The sequence below is a fragment of the Pygocentrus nattereri genome, chromosome 24 (genome assembly GCF_015220715.1).
Source record: "Pygocentrus nattereri isolate fPygNat1 chromosome 24, fPygNat1.pri, whole genome shotgun sequence".
NCBI lineage: Eukaryota > Metazoa > Chordata > Actinopteri > Characiformes > Serrasalmidae > Pygocentrus > Pygocentrus nattereri.
This window is the reverse complement of record NC_051234.1, coordinates 6,995,044-7,018,629: the sequence shown is the minus strand read 5'-3', so window position 1 is coordinate 7,018,629 and position 23,586 is coordinate 6,995,044. Positions and strand designations below refer to the sequence as shown.

General features: G+C 41.3%; 1 protein-coding gene across 2 annotated transcripts in view; it reads left to right on the top strand.

Moving 5' to 3' along the window:
* fam171a1 (family with sequence similarity 171 member A1) overlaps nucleotides 1–23,086 on the top strand; it is a 64,375-nt gene extending 41,289 nt beyond the window's left edge. For both annotated transcript variants that reach the window (XM_017715633.2, XM_037534168.1), the window contains exons 5-8: nucleotides 2,164–2,340; nucleotides 15,655–15,771; nucleotides 18,051–18,165; nucleotides 19,010–23,086. In XM_017715633.2, the coding sequence (XP_017571122.2) occupies nucleotides 2,164–2,340; nucleotides 15,655–15,771; nucleotides 18,051–18,165; nucleotides 19,010–20,708 (2,108 nt within the window). In that variant the 3' untranslated portion in view covers nucleotides 20,709–23,086. The remainder of the gene's footprint in view (nucleotides 1–2,163; nucleotides 2,341–15,654; nucleotides 15,772–18,050; nucleotides 18,166–19,009) is intronic.
* Nucleotides 23,087–23,586: the final 500 nt, after the last annotated feature.

Genomic DNA, 23,586 nt, shown 5'->3' with positions numbered 1-23,586 from the left:
CCACCTCTACTTTAAAGTCAGTATGATCCATTCTACTGCCAGTGTTGGTCTGGGGAGATTGCATGGCTATGTGCTTGATTTTATACTCCTGTCAGCAGTGGGTGTTGCTGACACCTCAACTAAAAATCTAGGAGCTGTGTCCGTATACTTTTAGCCATATTCTTACTGAAGAAAACAGGCATGACATGATGAGTAATCTGTACACTTCCGCTTTACGTTTTTGAAGAACTCTTCTGTCGCGTTATCACTAAGAGGGGGGTGTGTTTTTTGCAGTGATTAAAATGTATGTTGTATGCGTTCATATAAGTCCAGTTTTTTCACTCATTCTACACAGCATTGTTAACAAAGAACAATTTGCTTCTTCTGCCTTCTTAAGACCTACAAACTGTAAAATATTATGGGCAGGTTAATATTGACCCCTGAAATTTCCCACAAGGGAATAAAGTTTTTCCACTTGCTTTTGTCAAATTCTCCTCCTGTCAACAAATCAACACACTGGATTGCACAGGTTTGTTAGGTATGGGATATGCTTGCATAAGAAAGTGAATGCACACGGTATCAAGTAAGGTTGTTCCTGTCAAAACTACCCTGTGGCTGAAAATCAGCTTTCTCAACCAGGCAAGTGATTTCCAATAATGTCCCAAATTAATATTTTATCTGCCCTGGGCTTTCGAACCAGTCAGCAATACGTGTGTTTCAAACAGTGAAACATTATGTAAGGTTAGAATAAATGCAAGTCAACATAAAAACAGTAAAAAAGTTTTCAAAAAGTGTTTGAGATTGTGAGCTAGTGTGAAGAACACAGGTAAATTCCTAGCTTTCCTCGATGCCCCCAGCCATCACCAACACCTTTACTTTAATGAAGCATTAATTAGCCAAACTATATTTTAGATCATGACTACAATGAATACTTTATAATAATATAATATAATATAGTTATAATAATAATGTTGGTGTTTTTCTGAGCAAATAAATGTTTCTCTAATCCCACAAATGGGGAAATTCCACCTCTGCATTTAACCCATCCATGAAGTGAAACACCGCATACACACTAGTGAATATACACACTAGGGGGCAGTGAGCACACTTGCCCGGAGCGGTGGGCAGCCCTATCCACGGCGCCCGGGGAGCAATTGGGGGTTAGGTGTCCTGCTCAAGGTACTGGGGATCAAACCAGCAACCTTCTGGTCACAGGGCCAGATCCCTAACCTCCAGCCCATGACTGCCCCAATGTAATATAATAATATAATATAATGCCCCAATCTTAATATAATTTTCTCAAATTTTGTCAAAATGTGGCACAAAAAAGGGAAATGTTCTTAGACCTGTGCATATTTTAAACATCAGCAGTTTTATAAACAGTGTTCCTGCCCTCCATCTGCCCAATACATACATGTTTTTCATTGTAATTCTGCAAAATGTAAGGAGAAAATCAGCATTTTACAAAGTCTGGACCATTTGGTTAGCCTTGTAGATTTGAAATGTTCTTCTTTTATGGGTCAGTTTGTCCTTAACATTTATGAAAACAAACAAACACAGACAAAGCTTGAACACCACAAGTGAAAGAGGGGCAATCCTGGGTTTTGTTTTTTGAGTAAGAGATTTTTCAAAAAGAGATTTCAAGCTAAGGAATGAATAGAGATGAATAGAGATATATTGTAATGTACAGCCTTTTTAATGGCCTGGAGTCATGTTCATTGCTAACATCAGCCTTTATTTTCATGACTGGCCATCAATAAGACAACCATGGTCATTGTAGATAACGCTCATCAACATTTCTAGTGGAAATGCGGGTCTCTGCCGGAGTTACAGAAACTCATACATTTTTAAATGTTAGCAGGTGTGGCACATTTAGTGATGGAGATGCACTGACCCTCTTAACAGTAGTCTTTTTCTTGGTGGATTTGCTTTGCCATTTAAATTTATCATTTAGATTGTGCCATTATCTAAATCAATACATCGTGTTGAACTACAGACGGCTGTATTTCCTTGTGGATTATTCAGTTGAACTCTGTTGTGCAAATGTGTCTTGCCTGATTTTTTTTTTTTTTTTAGCTTGATTAATCTTTTATTTGACCCTTTTTCCCTCTCCTCCCTCTTCTTTGTCCCTCCCTCCTTTCATACCCCTTTGTTTCTCTCTCTCTCTCTCTCTCTCTCTCTCAGGCAATGATCATAGGTTTGAGCTGACCCCTGTAGCTGCCATTAGTGTCCATCTTCTGGGAAGTGATGGGGTGGAGCTTCATGTCAATGAGCCAATCAGTGTGAGCATTCCCCTGCCTGCCAATAGTGGACTAAAGGAGAATGACCACATACCCGCCTGGAGGTTCGATCCCAAACTCGGTAAGTTAATACATACATACATACATGTATATCGCAGTTGTCAGAACAAAACCTAGTATCTCCCAAATGGTAACTTTACAGAAAAAGGAAAAAACATACTTTCATTTTAATGTACATCAGTGGTACCAGAATTTTTCCAAGTCGTTTTAAGTTTTTTTTGTTGTTGTTGTTGCTGTTGGGTTTTTTTTTTTTTTTTTTTTTTTTTTTTTTTTTTTGTCCATTCATCATGAAATTTACTCACAATGTAAAGGACAATAGATACTTTTAACTTAGGTCAAAAACTCCATGTTATGTTCTAATAATTTTTTAAATTTGAAAAAATAATGTTTTTGCTGTGTTTTTTGGGGAGTTTTTGTTTTTTTGTTTTTTTTTCTCACCTCTATGCAATAAAGTGCCCCATATTAGTTACCAAAAATACCTAATAATAAATATTTATAGCTGTGCCCTTTCATAAATAAAGCTCATAATAAAGCTGAAAAAAGCGCTTTACAATCTCAGGACCCTTTTGTTGGTGTTCATAATGTAGGTTAGGATTGTTTTTCGTTTATCTGTGTTTTTGTGATTGTTTTTTGTTTTTAATAAATCAGGACTGAAAATACATGAAAACAAACTCAAACAAGCAGTGGTGACAACATGGCAGGAGTATTATTGTGGTTTGCTACCATACTGAGGTTTTTCCGAGTCGGGGGCAGGTTTCCTGTATTTGTGTGTGTGTGTGGTTGTGTGTATGTGAAAGGGGGAAACAGAGAGAGTGCAGAAGCACTTCAGTGGTCTCCAGATTTCCTGCTCGCCTTGATCTCCTAATCAGATGGATATGCTGAATCGGTTTAGGTTGGAGCGAGTGGGAGCGCCAGTGGAATGTTTTCAGAGCGTTTGGTTGAGAAGTTGCGGTGATGTTCTGACTGAGGAACCAACAGGTCAGTCAGGTCATGAGGGAATGTACTAAACGTCATTTAAATGGAGAGTTGGAGCCGAAATGTGTGTGTCTCTCTCTCTTCTTGCTTCTTTCCCTTTCTTTCTGTCTCTCAGTGTTTCTGTCTGTTTTTCTTTCCCACATCTCTCTTTTTGGTTCTCTCTCTGTTCCTCTTCCGCTCTATCCTTTCTCATATTCTTATGCTCTTTTTCTCTTTCTTTATCTCACTATCTCTGAGAAGAATCAGTTCTTTGGAAAAGATCATCATGCTTGGAACACTTGAAGGTAAAAGAGGAAGAGGGCGACCAGCTACAAGATGGATACAATCAGAGAAATCATGAACCAGCCATTCAGAAGCCTGAAGACCCAAACAGAAGATATGGAGAAATACTATCCATATGTTTGGCAGAAGTTAACTGCACTTAATCAATAATAAATCTCTTGAAAGGAATTTTTTCTAGGAAACCGAAGGTGGTGCTTTAAAGACTGCAAAGAACCTTTTTTTTAAGTGGTCTAATGCAAATTGAATCTGATGCAAATTGCAAGTTGAGTCAGAACGATAGCGACTGCAGTTAGAGGTGGTCTTTTGGACCTTGTATGTTAAGAGCGGAGATCTTTAGTGTGTCTCGGCAGGCATGTCTTCTTCAAAAGAAATTAAGAAATTAAATTAATTCTAATACTCAATAATCAAAGTACAGAGACACAGAAACACTGCACCTAATCGTATCCAAGTCACAAGGGGGTTTCATGTTTAATCCGTGGCAGATTTGACTCAAATCTGGGTCTGACCGGCCTGGTACAGAACGACTGATCCTTGTATTTACTTTTGATTCTTCACAAGATGCATTTTAATGTAATATGTCAATGTATGATTATAGTCTGAAGATAAGGTCAATACCAGTTAAAGCAGTTTGAGCAGACAAAGGCTATTTGTGTTTTTGTTTTTTTATGACAAAGTCTTTGTATATCACTGTGTCAGAATGCATAGTGGACTGTGTACGGAAGCTTGTTTAATGTTTGAGCTGTCAGAGCTTGACAGCATTCGCTCCGGTCCGTCTGACCACAATCACAGCCCAACGAAAAGCCGAAGACATTTGGCCATCCTGTCTTTTCACAGCGGTTGAGCAGCGGTCTCTGGGTTATAGCCCTGAGCATCGGGCCACACGTCTTAATTCCTCTGTTTTGTTTCACCCTCCCTCTCTTTTTTTTTTTTTTTTTTTTTTTCTTGCCCGCTTTTCCTCTGCTGGCATTTCTGAGCTGCTGGTGGAAACTGATCAACAGCGTGAGGGATTTAAGGCCGTAATTTCATTCTCTTAGGCCGTGTGACTAGCACAGGGCCGTCATGAAGTTAAGAGGTTCGTTCAGTAACAACAGTGCTACTCTGTGAGGAAGAGCCCTCTAATCAGGCCCTTTCCTCTAGCTAGATGTTCAGATAACAAAAGAAAATCAAGTTAGTTTAAGAATATTTTTTAGAGCCCCTGTTGGAAGTTTTCCAGTATTTCAGCTCAGTTTATTTCAGAATTGTTTTATTTACTATCTCTTGGGGTTTTTTTTTTTTTTTTGTTCACAAGACTTGAGGATTTTTTTTTTTTAGGATGTTATAATCAGTCAATATTAACAGCTAAGTAGTATATCGGTTGGGCCTGCATATTCATATAAGACTGTTAATTATTTCTTATTTTCTGTAGTTTTCTTTTTTTTCAGTCGTGTGTCAATTTCAGCTGTTATTAGTTTAGCCTTTGTTTATGAGACTTTGGTTTATTAGATTTTGTTTTATTTATTTTTCTTTCTTTTTTTTTGTCGTTGTGTGTCAGTTTAGGTTAATGTCAACCAGTGTTGGTCCTGACTTTGTTTGCAACAGACATCAACATAGAAGGGCTTTCCAGAGTTGGAAATATATATTTTCATTTTGCTGCATTATAACAGCACATGGATACTTTTATTTGTTTGTATTTTATTTTGCTTGTTGTTCTGTGTTTTGTATTGGGGGCAGTTGTTGGCTGGAGGTTAGGGGACCAGCCTTGTGACCTTGTGACCGGAAGGTCGCCGGTTTGTTCCCCTTACAAAAGTGCCCTTGAGCAAGGACCTAACCCCCAACTGCTCCCCAGGCGCCGTGGATAAGGCTGCCCACCACTTTGTGCAAGCGTGCTCACTGTCCCCTAGTGTGTGTGTTTACTAGCGTGTATGTGGTGTTTCACTGCACGGATGGGTAAAATGCAGAGGTGAAATTTCCCCATTGTGGGACTAATAAGGGAACTTAACTCTACCAGCATCCAAAGCCCATTGGGTGGTCTAAGTAAAATCTGTGGCCCACATTCAGTATAGAGTTCAAGTGAACGTTCATGTTTCAGTGAGACTGTAACGCCAAATACTGAAATGCAACACTGGCTGGGTGACTTAAGGAAAAAATACCTCACTGGGTGACTTCATTGTTCTGTTTCAACTTGACTGAACTTTCTTGCACAACTTGAAAGTCGCAAGTTGATGAACTAGAGCCATGATGGGTTGCGAAAGCCACATCTGCAGACAGTCCGAAGATGACGCACATTTACCCAGATAAACCAACGGTTAGAGGTTTTAATGTGACAGAATTGCCCTTTACTATGACTGTGAAGGTGTTCATTACTGAGGAGTGATTTGCTTCATATGCAAATTCACCCTTTAGATCTTATGCTGTCTTTGTATGAATTCTAGTATATTCAATGGTTGAACCATGGTATTTGCATTTTATTGTATATTTTGCATAGACAAATTATTGAGCTATGTGCAGGTGTCTGTGAATGTAATGTAATGTACGCTGCTCAAAAAATAAAGGGAACACTCAAATAACACATCCTAGATCTGAATTAATTAAATATTCTCATTGAATACTTTGTTCTGTACAAAGTTGAATGTGCTGACAACAAAATCAAACAAAAATCAATGGAAATCAAACTTATTAGCCAATGGAGGCCTGGATTTGGAGTCACACACAAAATTAAAGTGGAAAAACACACGACAGGCTGATCCAACTTTGATGTGATGTCCTTAAAACAAGTCAAAATGAGGCTCAGTATTGTGTGTGGCCTCCACGTGCCTGTATGACCTCCCAACAATGCCTGGGCATGCTCCTGATGAGGTGGCGGAGGGTCTCCTGAGGGATCTCCTCCAAGACCTGGACTAAAGCATCCGCCAACTCCTGGACAGTCTGGTGCAACGTGGCGTTGGTGGATGGAGCGAGACATGATGAAAGGAATGCCACCCCACACCATTACTGACCCACTGCCAAACTGGTCATGCTGAAGGATGTTGCAGACAGCAGATCGCTCTCCACGGCGTCTCCAGACTCTGTAACGTCTGTCACATGTGCTCAGTGTGAACCTGCTTTCATCTGTGAAGAGCACAGGGCGCCAGTGGCGAATTTGCCAATCCTGGTGTTCTCTGGCAAATGCCAAGCGTCCTGCACGGTGTTGGGCTGTGAGCACAACCCCCATCTGTGGACGTCGGGCCCTCATACCATCCCCATGGAGACATGTGCACATTTGTGGTCTGCTGGAGGTCATTTTGCAGGGCTCTGGCAGTGCTCCTCCTGTTCCTCCTTGCACAAAGGCGGAGGTAGCGGTCCTGCTGCTGGGTTGTTGCCCTCCTACGGCCTCCTCCACGTCTCCTGGTGTACTGGCCTGTCTCCTGGTAGCGCCTCCAGCCTCTGGACACTACGCTGACAGACACAACAAACCTTCTTGCCACAGCTCACATTGATGTGCCATCCTGGATGAGCTGCACTACCTGAGCCACTTGTGTGGGTTGTAGAGTCCGTCTCCTGCTACCAACGTGTGTGAAAGCACCACCAACATTCAAAAGTGACCAAAACATCAGCCAGAAAGCAGAAAGGTACTGAGAAGTGGGTCCCCACCTGCAGAACCACTCCTTTATTGAGTGTGTCTTGCTGATTGCCAATAATTTCCACCTGTTGTCTGTTCCATTTGCACAACAGCAGTGAAATTGATTGTCAATCAGTGTTGCTTCCTAAGTGGACAGTTTGATTTCAAAGAAGTTTGATTTACTTGGAGTTATATTGTGTTGTTTAAGTGTTCCCTTTATATATATGAAGGCTAAATCTTGTGTTTAAACTACACAGTGAGAGTGCTTACTAAAGAAGGCTGGCTCATTCATCCAGTTAAGGGATTTACCATTACAGATGGTAGTTTGTCTGATTCGCTGTATATATATTTTTTGTCCTTTTCTTCATGTCAGGAAGCCCACAGAGAAGGTATTATTTGGGCAGTGGATTATTCTCAGCACTGCAGTGACACTGACGTGGTGGTGGTGAGTTGTATTATGGAGTGTGGTTTTGAACTTCAGTATCACTGCTAGACTAAGAATAGTCCACCTGACAAAAACGTCAAGCCAACAGTATCCTGTGGCCAGCATCCTGTGCCCACTGATGAAGGAAAAGAGGGTGAGCAACACATATAGGGCAGTAAAAGATGAGCCACTAGTCCAAGTTTTCTCCATTTGTGGTTAATGGTGCTCACTGTGGTTCGCTGGAGTCTTAGAGCCTCAGCAATGGCTTTGTAACCTTTTCCAGACTGATAGATTTCAATTATTTTAATCTCATTTTTTATACTTATGTTATGTAGTATACTTTATATACTGTACCTTTTTATATAGTATAGTCTATCATCTTCCTTTGATTGTTTACTTGCTGTAACAGCCTATGCTCTTCTGGGAAGGCTTTACACTAGATGTTGGAACATTGCTGGGAGAATTTGATTGCATTCAGCTGTGCATTCAGCTGCAAGAGCACTAGTGAGGTCAGGTACTGAAGTTTGGTTAATGGTTCTGGATCCAGAGATGAGGTGGAGCTCCATCACTCCAGGGAATGCAGTACCTCTGGACATCAGATATGGTGACCTTAGGCTTGTGTGTTGTTGCTCTGGAGTGTCCCATTCTTTTATACCAGTTGTTATGCAGTTACTGTGCATATAGTCCGTCTAAGGGCTCTTAAATTGTGTGCAAGCCTGAGCTGAAGAGCAGGCTTTAATAGACATTAGAGTCGACCTGAAATCAAAATGGACTTTTTATTATTTCTAAGTGGATTTCTGATTTATTTTGACCTTAAGAATGTTGTGTTTTCCCTATACTCTAAATGCACCCACCTCCACACACACTGACAAAAACTTTAGAGATTGCCGCATCAGATCAGCAACAAGACATGTTTCAGCTGGTGTTACAAAACCGGCCACACACACTTTTCCCACAGTATAAAACGCTTCTAAAAACACTCACTGGTTGGCTGGATTTGGATACTTTGCTGTCACAGGTGCAGTTTAAATATTGAATTTAATGTGAAGAACATTGCAAGCCACAACGAGCCCCAGCAATGCAGGCAGTATCAGGAGCACTGAAGCAGCAGGAAACATAGAACTCTTTAAAGTACTGGCAAATACTTTAACCGTTGTATTGTTTCAGAGTGTAGTACTTCTTGTCTAAGGCCCAATCCCATTTCACCCCTTGCTCCTACCACTTAGCCCTTAGCCCTCTGTTTTTCATATTCACATCTAGGGGGTAGGGTGTCCCAATTATTGTTGAGATAGAGGGGTAGGGCCAAGTGTTGGGGCTACATGGCCTTCCAAACGGAGGTTTTTCAGAGGCAACACCCTAAACAGTTATGAGGGGGGAAAATCGGCAAGATGTCTGCACGAGCAACCACAGAAACCCACAAATGTGAGAATTTTCTCTGTTAAAAATTACAATAACCATTGTATTATCGTAGTTTAGTTTCAGTGTATTAGTTATGTTCCTTTTCTTCGTAACAAGCATAAAAAATTGCTAATAGTATGCTAATGTTTCAGTAGCTAGTTAGCTAAAATTCCTGTTCCACCTTAAATAGTCCAGCAGTTCTGATGCCTGAAGAGCCAAAATAACTGTTGCACCATTTAAGGTGGAACAGGAAATTTTGAATAAGAAGCTGGTGAATATCTGACTTCAGCTTTGTATTACTGAAGAATTAGTGGTGGGTGATAATAAATAATTGCCCCCCTCCTCCTTTGAAAGCATATGATGCCCTAAATGTAAGTAAAGCCCAGCAGTGAGGAGCTGATCTTTACCCTTTTCTGCTATCACTGAAGACGGGCCAGGTCGCCTGTTAATGAAGTAATGATTCTTTTTTTTTTGAGGGTCCTATTTCGGAGGGCAAGATTTCAACCACTACCCCTTACTTCAGTTTCAAGAGGTTACAGTGACACATGAAAACAAGGGGTAGGGGTAAAAAGAAGAAATAGCAGCCTGCTCACGAAGCTTGTGTGCCCACTAGCCCTGTCTGTGGTGTGCCACTATCTATCAGCTGCATCACACAGCAGCATGGTTTTGTAGCCTGATGCCTTACTCAGTCCAGTGAATCCTCGAAAAGCTGCTGCTACTATTCGTGGGAAGAACTGTGATATTTACTAAAGCAGAGTCTGAGCACAAGTGTATGGCGTGCATGTACAGGACAAATGATGTAAGATATTCAGACATGAAACAACATTCATTACCATTTTGACTGAGCCAAAAAAGTAGCTGTGTGCTTACATCTACACAGACAGCATAGGTTTATGTATACAGTGTTCAGTTTCATTTTTACATATACACATATCAGTTTTGTATACACACACACACACAGATCAGGCATAACATGACCACCTCCTTGTTTCTTGGCTCATTGTCCAATTTATCAGCTCCACTAACTATATAGCTGCACTTTGTAGTTCTACAGTTACAGACTGTAGTCCATCTGTTTCTCTGATACTTTGTTAGCCCCCTTTTTACCCTGTTCTTCAGGGGTCAGGACCTCCATGGCCCCTCACAGAGCAGGTACTATTTGGGTGGTGGATCATTCTCAGCACTGCAGTAACACTGATGTAGTGGTGGTGTGTTAGTGTGTGTTGTGCTGGTGCAAGTGGATTAGACACAGCAGTGCTGCTGGAGTTTTTAAAAACTGTCCACTCACTGTTCACGCTATTAGACACTCCTACCTTGTCAGTCCACCTTGTAAAGTCAGAAATGATAGCACATCTGGATAATTATTGTTTTTTTTTTTTATCTTGTACGTCCTGCTTTCTTTGTTTTCCTCTGTGTTACAGTGAATGGGCTAAAGTTTGAGTTGAAAACAGACGGTTAAATTAGTGCAAAGGCAAAGGGACAGCAGGGAAAAGTAAAAGCCTGTGGACACACAAAGTGGACAACAGGCCTTTTCTGAAGTCTGGACTGCTTTGTTATCAGGGCTGTCTCTTAGCAACCAGGAATAAACAGCAGAGAGAGTGAGATGGAGGGGGTGGGAAACGGCTGCACTAACTCGATTTCTCCTCCAAGGCCTTGGCGATGTCGGCCAGCTGTACTACACGAGCATGCAAATTTGACATTTTATCCAAAGGATTTTGCGAAAAATGAAAAATGTAATGTAACACTATAAAAGGTTTTAGCCTACAGAAACTAAAACTGCCAGTAATGTGTTACGAATTTTGACAAAACCTTTTCTGTTCACGCAAAAAAGATGTTTATTGATTGTTCAAATGGTTTATTCATTTTTTATTTATATGCATGTTGGTGTTTCCTTCTTGGCCTTTTGCCCAGATGTTTTTGTGGAAAACAAATGTCACGAGTGTTCAGTTACAGTCTTTTTATTTTTTTAACACTAGATGCTGACATGCTGACAACTTAAGTAAACAATAGGAAGCCTACAAAACACTACAAATACAACCCCGTTAATAAAAACGAAATGCAATGATTACAGATCATTTAAAGCAAAGAAGAAACTTTACATAAACAGGATCCATTCTCTTTTAATAAGAAACAACCAATCTAAATCTTAAACATTTTTAATATGCAAAACATTATATAGATAAAACAATGTGTTGTTTTTCAGCACTAGCTCCCTGGGCCCAGCAAAAACAGTGCTAAATGTTGTTTCAGTTCTAAATTTCTACAAGGCTAAAGTTGGCTTATTATTTTGCAGCTTTTTCCTCCTATTTTCTGTTCCACCTTAAAGCAGTAGATACATGCTGGCACCTGTACAGACACCTGAATGTCACTCCTGTACCATTTTAGGTGGAATGGGAAATTTGGATAAGAAGCCAGCTTCAGCTTGGTCAGTCATTTATATCATACATGCATCCCATACATGCTTCCAGCTGTCTGACATTGCTAAAATGTGGAAAACCAAAGTCATTCGCACTTCAGTACCAGCTGATCTTTGGCTTGTTGCATAGACAAGGCCGTGAGATTGTGGCCTCATCTGCTGCAGCTGAGATAGGCAGCTTCCCTGGTGGCAAGAGAGGAAACAGAATCACGGAATTTGGTTTGGTGTCCATGTTGAACTAATGACATCCATGACATGACTACCTAAAGAGGCTAGCATTAGCATGGTTTGCACTGTTTGTGTGTTGCGTTATTTGCGCTTTTTTGTGACATACTTGTGTAATGGTTTTGTCAAAACTCATACCTGAGGATACCACTTCGCTATTATTCACTGTTAATAATTACAAATTAACACTATTGCCCAGTGTTGCCTCAGGGCAACAAACTTGTTTTCCTCACTTTACAATAACATCCATACAAATGTATTTAAAGATGATGACAGCATTAAAAATAAAGGGAACAGTTTGAGTGTTAATAATAACCATGTTCTTGGTCACACCGTCTCTTAGAGGCCACTTCTAAACCTTTTTTTATAACATTCAATATCATTTTTTTTTTGTTATGAGAATTTGCAGAAATATGTTGACTAGAAGCAGCATTGTGTGACAGTGGAATGGATTTGACCAGCCACAAGCCACTTCAAGGAACACGACTCTATATCATTTGTTCTCATTGTTGCCCAATGTTGCCTCAAGGCAGCATACCCCAAAATGACCCCTGCACACATTATTTAAAAAAAAAAGTTTTGATGTTGTAATAATCAGGTCCATTTTATGCAAGAAAAGTGAGTACATTTTTTTAAATTGCTTTCATAACACTTGCAGTGGAGGGTTAACTGGCTGTTTTGTTACTGAAAACTGAAATATACTGGGTGATTCAAAACAATATATCCAAATTCAAAGCACCATATTTTTACAACCATGAGGCAGTATAGGAACCAATCACATACCAAGAAAGACGGGGTCATAGAGTTTCTGACTGTCAGTATGGCAGTGAACCTCCAACAGCTTAGAGTTTTCATACCTGGTACCAACAATTCCAAGAAAAATGTCTTCAGCATTACCAGATCCCACACCGTGTGACTTTTTTCATTTACAATTTACTGTAGTATTCTGTTTTCCGGTTTCCTCCCACAGTCCAAAGACATGCAGTCAGGCCAATTGGACATGCTAAATTGCCTCTAGGGGTGTGTGTGTGTGTGTGTGTGTGTGTGTGTGTGTGTGTGTGTGTGTGTGTGTCTGCCCTGCGTTGGACTGGTGACCTGTCCGGGGTGTATCCTGCCTTCTGCCCAATGACTGCTGGGATAGGCTCCATCACCCCCCGTGACCCTAAGGGAGAAGCGGCTTAGAAAATGTGTGTGTGTGTGTGTGTTGTTCTGTAATGATGTACAAGTGAAATGAATCATTTTGAAATCAGATGAATCTTTTTGAATCACCCTGTATAATGACCACTCTTCCGAATGGCTCATTTGGGCCTCATTCAAAAAGAGCCTGGGCTGAAACACTCCTTATAATTTCAACTAAGATGGGTGAGGCTAAACTACTGTATCCCGAATAGGGGAGTATATGTAAATGCACTGGTTTTCATGTCCTCACAAAAACAATGAATTCTAACAGGTTGTTTTGTAAGCTTGACCTTAGCTTAGTTGCAACAAAGCAAGGGATATTAGATTTTCCGTGTACGTACGCTGCTGTTTTGACCTCAGTGAATGACGACATTGTGGTGTGAGTTTTTGAAGGGCCTGTATAATGGCACATGTGTACTCAGGCATTAGAATGACCATGTTTGATGTTTTAAATGGTAACACTAGGAGTAGGAACATATATATATATATATATATATATATATATATATATATAGAGAGAGAGAGAGAGAGAGAGAGAGAGAGAGAGAGAGAGAGAAACTATGTGTGTGGGGGAGGGTTGCGTGTGTCCTCTGTTCTGGCCTTTTCCTTGTGATTTATTCACAGTTCAGCTGAATTATTTCAGTGGTGTAGCTGTTTGCGCTTTGTTATGCTGTGTTATGCAGTGTCATTGTGTGTATGTGCTTGTGTATCTGTGGAGAGGTTGCTGAGTAGGTCAGGTCAGGTGGCGATCAATAGGAGCTCTGGATGTGGTAGAGAAACACAGGGGACAAAATATGCTGTGTCACTTAAGGGGGGGGTCTTTCAGATGCCTTTTCAAACTCATGCGAGCTTCATTGCTATCTATAGAGCAACCGAAAAGCACTCCTTTAGCTTCCACAACACGGTTTGCATTTCAAACCACATGTTTAAGTGGCAAATCTGCCAGCTTCTGTGAGTGCTTAGGAAAAAGTGCCATATGGCATCCACAGCTGACCAATGTCGAAGATGCCTCCTCTTGAGTCTCCAACTTGGAGGAAGAGCTAGTTTTGGTCAATGAGAAGGGCTAATTAATTTTTTTTAGGATAGGTATGCAAATTCTTTTGGTTGGGTTGCATCAGAATATCAGTTATAAAACTGGTATTTCTAGGTCTGGAATGTGTTTGGCTGAGCTGCATTTAAAGCTACTGTAAAAGACCTGATATATGCACACATTAAGACCTCATCCCACTTCTTATTTTTACACCTACCCCTTGTTCTTGCGTGTCACCTTGATCTTTGGAGCCAAGTCACAAGGGGTAGTGGTTGAAATCCTCTCCTATGAAATAAGACAACCCTGAAAAAAAGGAGAACATGACTTACAGGCTGCTAGCCCTGCTCTGTAGGCAACTCCGCCAGTCTGCAGTCATAGCAGAGGAGGGTAAAGTTCAGCTCCTCAATGCTGGACTTTAGTTACATTTAGGGCATCATACGCCTTCAAAGAGAGGGACGAGACATTTATTTACTATCACCCATCCCTAAATCTTCAGCGATATGAAGCTGAAGTCAGATATTCTCCAGGTTCTCTTTTGAATTGTGCCGTTCCATTTTAAATGGAGCAGCAGTTACATTCTGGTGCTTCAAGCGTCAGAACTGCTGGACTATTTAAGGTGGAACGAGAAATTTAGCTAGCTAGCTACCAAGAACGCTGCCCTCGTTTATTGGAAATGAATGAACCTTTAAAAAAAACTGCATTGTTAGCAATGGTCATGCAATGGTGTATTTGTCAGTTAACCCTTAATGGGTTAATTATTTCTTTCCCTGCATTAACCCACCCATAAAAAGCACATCCTGTTTCTTCGTCGCCTGAAGGCCCCCAAAAGCTTTAGTTCAGTGGAAAAAATAAATTGCTCAAAGCAAATGGAAGTGATTTGCTAAGCGTTAGTTTCATGCTAATTGGCAGCAGCTTGCTTCCAACCATTTTTATCAATGGTTTGCTTGGTCAAGTTATTCCTGTAAACCACCTGCCTCCTCTGTCTCTCTCTCTCTCTCTCTCTCTCTCTTTCACTTCTGTCCTCCCACACACTCAATCTCTACCAAACACAAACTGTTTCAGCTTTGTTTCTCCCATTTCCTTCTCCTCTTCTTTCCTTTGATCTATAATTACAAACCAGTCAGAAAAAGACTGACCATTGTGTATAATCCTCTGTGTATACTGCCATCTAGTGGTTGCAGTAAAAAAAACACAGAACCAATTTAGGGATATATTGCATGATTGTAAACCAAACAATAAAGTCTGTGCAGTAATGGAGAACTTCCAGTGGCGAATTTCCACACCACCGTCTTTTAAAGATCGGAGCATAAACTTCGTCTCTTCTGCAGACCAGTTTCTGCTCCCGCCATATTAAACATTTAAAACTTCCGCTATGACGTGACTCACATGCAGGACGTACTTGAACTTTCCGCTTGGGAATGTAATCAGATACAGGCGTTTATACGGCTGTTATTCTTTTATTCAACTGATTATTTACAGGGTTACCCACCTCAATCAACCTGAAATTGTTTTCTGAATGGCCTCAATCGGAACAGACTAGTGTGTACATGGATGTATTCTGTTCGGATTGAGGTATTAGTCAGATTATTAACAGATTATTAGGCTGCATGTAAACGTGGCTAGTAGTAGCAGTAGCTACTAGCAATTCTGCCACTTTTTTTAACAGCACACTCAACTGCAGTACAGTGATATTCTTTTGTATTTCTTGTGGTCTAGTTGTTTTCCTCTGTTGCCATAGGAGCACAATGGCACATCAGATACCGTTAGTGCAGTACCAGCAGATATCTGCTTAAAATCAGCGTCATGTCTCTTGTACAGTGATACATGAAAGTTAATGCTAGTCGTTTATTTTCTGGTGTGTATTTGTAGGGGCCTGGTTGAAGAGCAGTTTGGGGTACATACAGAGAGAAGGAGGTGAACTCACCCTTACGTACTTCGCCCCTCAGCTGGGATACTGGGTGGCAGCCATGTCTCCTGTAAACACAGGTAACAGTTTGTCTCTCTCGCGCTCTCTCTCTCTTTCTCTCTCTCTCTCTCTCTCTTTCTCTCCCTCTCTCTCTCTCTCTCTCTCTTTTTTTCTCTCTCTTTCTCTGTCTCACTTTTTGTTCTCCGTGTGAAATTTAAAAATCAGCATTTGATACGACAAAAACACCCCTAAAATGCTATTTGATAGATGAAGAAGTAGTTTTGAAGTTGATGGACCATTATATCGATCAAATTTTAGCCCCACAGTTACCATATATATATGTATGTATGTATGTATGTCTCACTTTATTTGGATAGTCCCTCTAGATTATCTACAGATGTTTAAATTTTTAACAAACTATCTGTTGAAACTCAGTTAGTTCTAAATAGTGGTGGGGTTAGGGTTAGGATGGTTGAGTTTAGGTTTTGGGTTGAGGTTAGGGTCAGGATTAGAGCAGGTTCAGAGTTAAAGATAATTATGGTCAATTAAGTAGATAATTAGTTGAATGTAACTCAAAAGTAAATTAGGTTTCTACAAAGTATCTAAAGTGAACTATCCAACTAAAGTATTAGGACCTTTGATAAGGATTATGGTGTGGTCTGTTAAAACCCAAGACATAAGTAAAATAGTGATAAGCTGCAGCTATATAAAATCATCATTCATATGGTTCTTCCTGTTAAGAGATCAGGCATAACATTACGACCACCTCCTTGTTTCTACGCTCATTGTCCATTTTATCATCTCCACTGACTATATAGGGTCACTTTGTAGTTCTACAGTTACAGACTGTAGTCCATCTGTTTCTCTGATACTTTTTAGCCCCCTTTTACCCTGTTCTTCAGTGGTCAGGACCCCCACAGGCCCACCACACAGCAGGTATTATTTGGGTGGTGGATCATTCTCAGCAGGGAACTGTGATGGTTAGTGTGTGTTAGAGTGTGTTGCGTTGGTACGAGTGGATTAGACACAGCAGTACTGCTGGTGTTTTTAAACAATGTAGCCGAATGTAACTAGACAGCAAATCAATATTGCCCACAATTTCTTTTTAGAACAAACAGTACAAAAATCCAACAGCCATGTACAAAATTTATTTGAGGGTGACAATAATTCCTGACTAGAAATTTAGTTTGGATTTGTATAATCTGAACATTATAACACACAGTAAACAAAACCTCATTCAGTTCTCAACAACAGTCCTCAATAAGATCTCAAAGAGAGTTCAGGTATGTCTTGTACACTCTATCATTCTCAGCAATGTAGTAACACTGACATGGTGGTGGTGGTGTGTTAGTGTGCGTTGTGCTGGTACGAGTGGATCAGACATAGCAATGCTGCTGGAGTTTTTAAACACTGTGACCACTGATGAAGGTCTAGAGGATGACCAACACAAACGTTGCAGCAGAAGTTGACTCTGACTTTACATCTACAAGGTGGACTGACAAGGTAGGAGTGATTTAATAGAGTGGACAGTGAGGGGACACAGTATTTAAAAACTCCAGCAGCACTACTGCGTATGATCCACTCGTACCAGCACAATATACATTAACACACATCCACCATCTATCTCAGTGTTACTACACTGCTGAGAATGATCCACCACCCAAATAGTACCTGCTCTGTGAGGATCCATGGGGGTCCTGACCACTGGAGAACAGGGTAAAAGGGGGGTAACAAAGTATCAGAGAAACAGATGGACTACAGTCTGTAACTGTAGAACTACAAAGTGCAGCTATACAGTAAGTGGAGCTGATAAGATGGACAATGAGTGTAGAAACAAGGAGGTGGTCATAATGTTACGTCTGATCTGTGTATGTCTCCTGTTGTATTTATAACCTTGAAGATAATGAAGAATTACTTAATGGTTTTTTCCCAATCAAAAACTTATGCCAGGGAGGAATTAGTAATCAAGCATGGGAACATTATGGATGTTAGCTTCTCGTCTACACTGCACAGCTGACTGGCTATGAGAAAGCAAACCTGACATAACCTAACTGTGCTCTGCCATTATTGCAGGGTGCCTACAGGCACATTGCCACATTAGCACATTTCAGCATGGCCGATATTGTCAGATGTATTTGATGATGTGTTTATTTTGCTATTTATATCCATCAGCTGAAAGGATAATGCAGTTTGTGGGTGGATGAATCACATCCAGAGCAGAAGTGAGGGATAATGTTGGACGTTAATGGATGCAGAGTAGGATTCTTTGGTGTAACATTATGTGAGTTTGTGATGAAATAGTGGGAAAAAATGTTCCTTTTCTAATACTTGGAATATTGTGTGTGTGCATGCATTACAGGTCCTGTGGTTGCAAAAGACATCAGCACATACCACACTGTTTTCCTGTTAGCCATACTGGGAGGCATGGCCCTAATCTTGCTCTTCCTCCTCTGCCTTCTGCTGTATTACTGCAGGTATATGTGTATTATGAATGGCATTTCAGTCTAATTTGATTTAAGAATCTATATGGCATTATTTGAATAATATTCAAATACCCTGACTCACCCACCCAGGAAAAAATGTAGCAAAATTCAGTGTTTGAGGGGTGTCATTCAAGTGGGTTCACGTGAGAATGTCATTCACATGAATCATGTAGATTTGATTTTTGTTGGTTAGTTTTTGGCAAGGAGGGTGGGGTCTGCTGCCAGACAATTCAGGGAGAAAACCCCTCCTTGTGCAGCATCAGTTCACAAGCATTATTCAGCTAACACACAAATATAGTATGCAATTTTTATTGGCCTGTTAACAACCGAAAAGTGAAATGAGAACTACAATTCGTGAGCAGTAGGTTTCATTTTTCTGTGTTTTCATGTTCAGATTCCTTTCTTCAGTAGCCTTTAAAGTGATTTTATTGTCATTCATCAATGCAATGTTTATACATATTAATGAAAGGTTTTTCAGCAGGACATTACACCAGACTTCATTAAGTGGGAACAGTGAGAAACCATAATTTTGAAAACAAAGCCACAGATTACACTAAATAAAAATTATAGCTCTTTGTTTTCAGAAAATAAAAACAAGCTGGTACTGATGCACTCTTACTAACTAAAACTAAACTGTAATTAAAAACCAACATAAACAAATAACTTGCAAGCAAATGAAAATTCTAATGAAATCTAAAAATCTCTCTGGTGGTCCCTGAAGACTGGCTTGGGAAATATGGCACTAACGTGTGTTTATAGCTGTTTAGGTGGTATACCATCAGATGCAATCTTGCATTTCATCTGAGTTTTCTATGTCACTTTTCTGTGTTACCAGAAGGAAGTGTGTGCGCTCTCGGCGAGCCCACCAGAAATTTGCTCTGTCCTCGGCTCTAGACGGCTCCAAACGGGACCAGGCCACATCCATGTCGCACCTGAACCTAATCAGCGAGACGCACCTGGACCAAGTAGGGGCAGAGCCAGACCAGCACACGCCTATGCTGAAACCTCGCCCCTATGACTCGTCTACCAATGAGATGGCAGTGTCTCAGGACGAGCTCCGGAGCCGCGGCTCCACCAGCAATGCTTACCGGCGCTCGGCTGAGACGTTTGCCCTCAAATCGGCCTCAGAGGGCTACGACTCCCCAGCAGCTCGCGGCGAATATCGACGGAGCTACACCTCCATCGTCTCTTCTTCTGTTCATCCCCTCCACACCTCTGTTTCTTCCTCCTCCCCCCATCCGCTGCACCACACCGCATCAACTGGTCGTTTGTCCTCAGATAGCAAGGCCAGTGTGCGCGATCCCCGGCTCTCTCCAGTCACAGCCACACCTGTTGCCATGGGAACACCTCTGGCCACACCCACAGGCCCTGCCATTTCACCTGAGAGAGAGCTGGGCATGATAGAGCGCAGGCCGGCTGACTACTTGCTTTCACGGTCAGTGGATCATCTGGAGCGCCCTGCTGCTTTTCCCCGCCCGGGAGCTCTGCTGTGCTGCACCTCTGAACTCCAGGTAAGCCAGGGTGGCGCCACCTATCAAAAAGCTCGCCCCACCCTGCTAATCCCTGCCCACTACATGCGACTGCCTGGGACACACCCCCTGTCAGGCCAGGCACTTCTGCTCCAGTCAGATGAACAGAGCGAGCTGGAGAACATCCGCGCGGAGCTTAACGCCTCCCATCAGTCCCAGGGGGAGGTGGGGCAAGGGGACAAAGAGGTAGGGCTGGAGGAGCGGAGAGAGGGAGCAGGAGGGGATGGGGGTGGGCCCGGGCCGGCAGAGGAGTGGACATTACAGACTGCGGCACTGCCTGAAGCTCTGTCCATCCCCAACTCACTCAGTCAGGCGGGGTTAGGGGTGGTACAAATGAACGGAGAGGATCAGCTATTGGCCGAAAAGACACTTATGGAGCTGAGGGGTGGGAAGCCCCTCGCACACCCTCGAGCCTGGTTTGTGTCATTGGATGGACGCTCAAACGCCCATATTCGCCATTCCTATATTGATTTGCAGAAGGCAGGGCACAATGCTAGTTGTGCAGGAAGCAATGATGCTAGCCTGGACTCTGGTGTGGACATGAGTGACCTCACGCCAGGCCGCAAGGGCCGAGGTCAAGAAAGAGCCCGGCCCACATCGCCTGCTGTAGCATTTACACAGCTGGTGTTTGTTGAAAACTCTAAATCTAGCAGTGATGCCAATGCAAATTCTAACTCCAAAGTCAGCCCCACTCCAGCCTGCAGCCCCGAGGACCACTCGCTTGAGCCCTTGCTGCCTGAGAGAGCTGGTCAGGAGGCAGAGGAAGAGACTTTAATGACCCCATCACCTCCTTTGCTGCCCTCTCCGCCGCTCCATTCACCTCCTCCCCTCCCTGAGCCCTTGGTGGTAGGGGAGGAGGATGAGAGAGGAGACAAAGAGCTGATCCTCAGGACTGAGACCAAGGACAACCTGGCTGCACCTGATGACAGCGGCGAGGACGAGAACAAGAAGAGTCCATGGCAAAAGCGCGAGGAGCGACCACTGCTTGCCTTTAATCTCAAATGACCCCCAGACCATCAAACTCTTTACCTTCTGTCCTGTCCTAATGATGGGAATTGCCTTCTATGAAGCGGTAGTTTAGCAAAAAATCTGATTTACACAGTTTCCCCATTATTATCCCAAATGTAGTTGATTAATAAGATGTTTGGTGTCTAAAGTTTGCTTCTTTAGTTTTCCACTGAAGCTAGAAGTAAATCACACCCATGCTCTGTACAATGAATTAAGTACTTTTTATTATTATGTGTATTAAAGACCATGGGTGCCCAAACATTTTGTGATGAAAGTGTAATGTTTGTGGTGGGCTAAGGACCAAAAAGACCAAATATCTAGCTACCTTGTTAGCCTATATAAGACAACTGTCCTGAACTTATGTCTTATGTACGTATCATGTAGCCTAAATAATTAAATGGAAATGTTTGTTCTCTCATTGGGTGTTGGCCAGCAGGCCTCACTTTGGGCAGCCCGGTCATTAGCCTCATAGCTCTGTTGTAGAACAAACTTCACATACCAAGCATGTCTCGAACCCAGACTTATGTTTGGATGTAAGGGGAAAACTGCATAGATTAGATTTTTGTCTAAACTGTCGTATAAATACAGGCTTTGGGTTTGCCTATATTTTTTGTTGTACCTGTGAAAGCGGAAAACAGGAGCATCACAACCTGAATTGACACAGGAAAATGCTCCAAGCAGCGCTTCCGAGCTCATGATGCAGGAACTTGCTTATGTATGAACAAACTGAAATTCAAAAGCAAGAAAAAAGCACTCCTTTTGAACACATTTATGCACAACAGCTATGCCTTTATTATTGTTTGTTTTTTTTGTTATACAAACTGAGCAAAAAAGAGAGCCATTGTGTGACGGTGAGATGTCTAGCTTTATGAACTGCTGCTGCTGTTCAGGTTGGCAATATGATCTTTGGTTGGTGGCATATGGGCACTGCAGTTTGATAGCAGTAAATTTGCACCTGTTCATTGTACCTTAGCACTTAGCTGAGAACAGTGAGGTGTATTAAGTACAGTCTTCCATGTTTGAGTCTGTAATTCTATTGTAATTCTAGATCTACTATGGTTCTTAGGCTTTCATGGTAAGATATTGTCAGTATTTCCATTGTTTCTTTATTTAATCTGATAAGGAGTCATATAAAGTGCTAGAGCAAAAAAATTGGACAGTACTGGCATAATTATTAGCTGATTATGCTAGTGCTGCCTGATCTTTATGATCTTTATATTACCACCATCAAATAATATGAAAAAAGCAAACAGCACTAGTATTTTGTTTAACAAATTTTGCTGATGCTGTATGATTTTATATCGTATCATTTACGTAATTTGTTAAATATTAGTTTATTATGCTAGCGTTGTACAGTCTTTTCTATATTATTTGATAAACAATTCAACAAATCAAATCAGAGCCGTTTCTTCATCAACAGGCAGTTCCTCTGTAGTCAAAACGTATTTGTGAGCTGATGTGCTTCACACTTGCAGGCCCATAATGCCGACTAGAAAGCCATAGCTATGCATTGCTTTAATACTGAAGATTTGGAAGCTTAATATGCCTTTTTTGACATTTTATTCACTACTTTGTGGTTTAAATGCGATATTTTAGTGACCATTTTATCCAGCAAGTCGTTATTTCTGTCTTTGCTTGATTTTTGTCTTTATGTAAGGAAGGACACACATATACAACTGCTTGTGACCTGCTTTCTCATTCCAAAACTGCTGCAAAAGTGCCTCAAGCAAATACGCTGAATTCACCACCATCGCTTCATTTTCCTGGTCAGATCACATACCATTAGGGCTGGGATGGTAGCAATTAGGAAAAATTGAAAAATCAAGAGCAGTAACTCAAAATTAGTATTAAACATTTCCAGTAAATCTAGGACAGTTTCAATTTGCACCAGAGGGGGGCGATAAAGTCTTAAGGCCTTTTCACACTGAGTCTGTGTTTCATGTCGGAGTTCATGGTTGGTTTTCACATTCAGCTGCTTGGAGTTCCGAGCAGACGCAGACACACCTTCACCCACAGTTGTGAGATGGCATTTATTAGCAGAACGGATCGTTCCCCGTTGTCTGTTTTAGAGTCTGTGTCTACCTTTCATTCCCACTCAATGAATTGATTTTTGATTAGTCTTTATCATCTGCGCATGGGTGATGAACAGCGTTTAGTGTTGTGTTTGTAATTACATGAAAAAAAGAATTACAAGTACCTAATTACGTCTTCCAAATTGAATGAGATGTTACTACCTGGAAAAAGGATAACTTTATATTGCTGCTGTTGAAACAAGCTTCCTTTACTTATAATGTAAGGCAATGGAACCAGACTTTTTTCCAAGTAATTTTGGGCCATTTCTTTTAGTCCATGCATCATGACATTTACACACAATGTAAAGGACAACAGGTCTTTTCAAATTATAGAAAAATGGAAAAATGGAGATACAAAGTTTTGTCCCTACAACAGCTATATTATATATATATTATATATTATATAACAGTACAGTTTTACTGTCCTCTGAAAAGAACTCAACACACAGCCATTAATGTCTAAATAGCTGCCAACACAAGTGAGTCCACCTCACAGTGAACATGTCGATATTTTGTGTGACCACCGTTATCTAACACTGCATTATCTAACCCTCTATGGCATGGAATTCACCAGAGCTGCACAGGGTGCTACTGGAATCCTCTTCCACTCCTCCATGATGACATCACGGAGCTGATGGATGTTGGACACCTTGTGCTCCTCCTCTTTCCACTTGAGCATGCCCCACAGGTGCTCAATTTGGTTTAAGTCTGGAGACATACTTGGCCAGTCCATTACTTTTACCTTCAGCAAGGCATTTGTCATCTTGGAAGTGTGTTTGGGATCATTATCGAGTTGGAAAACT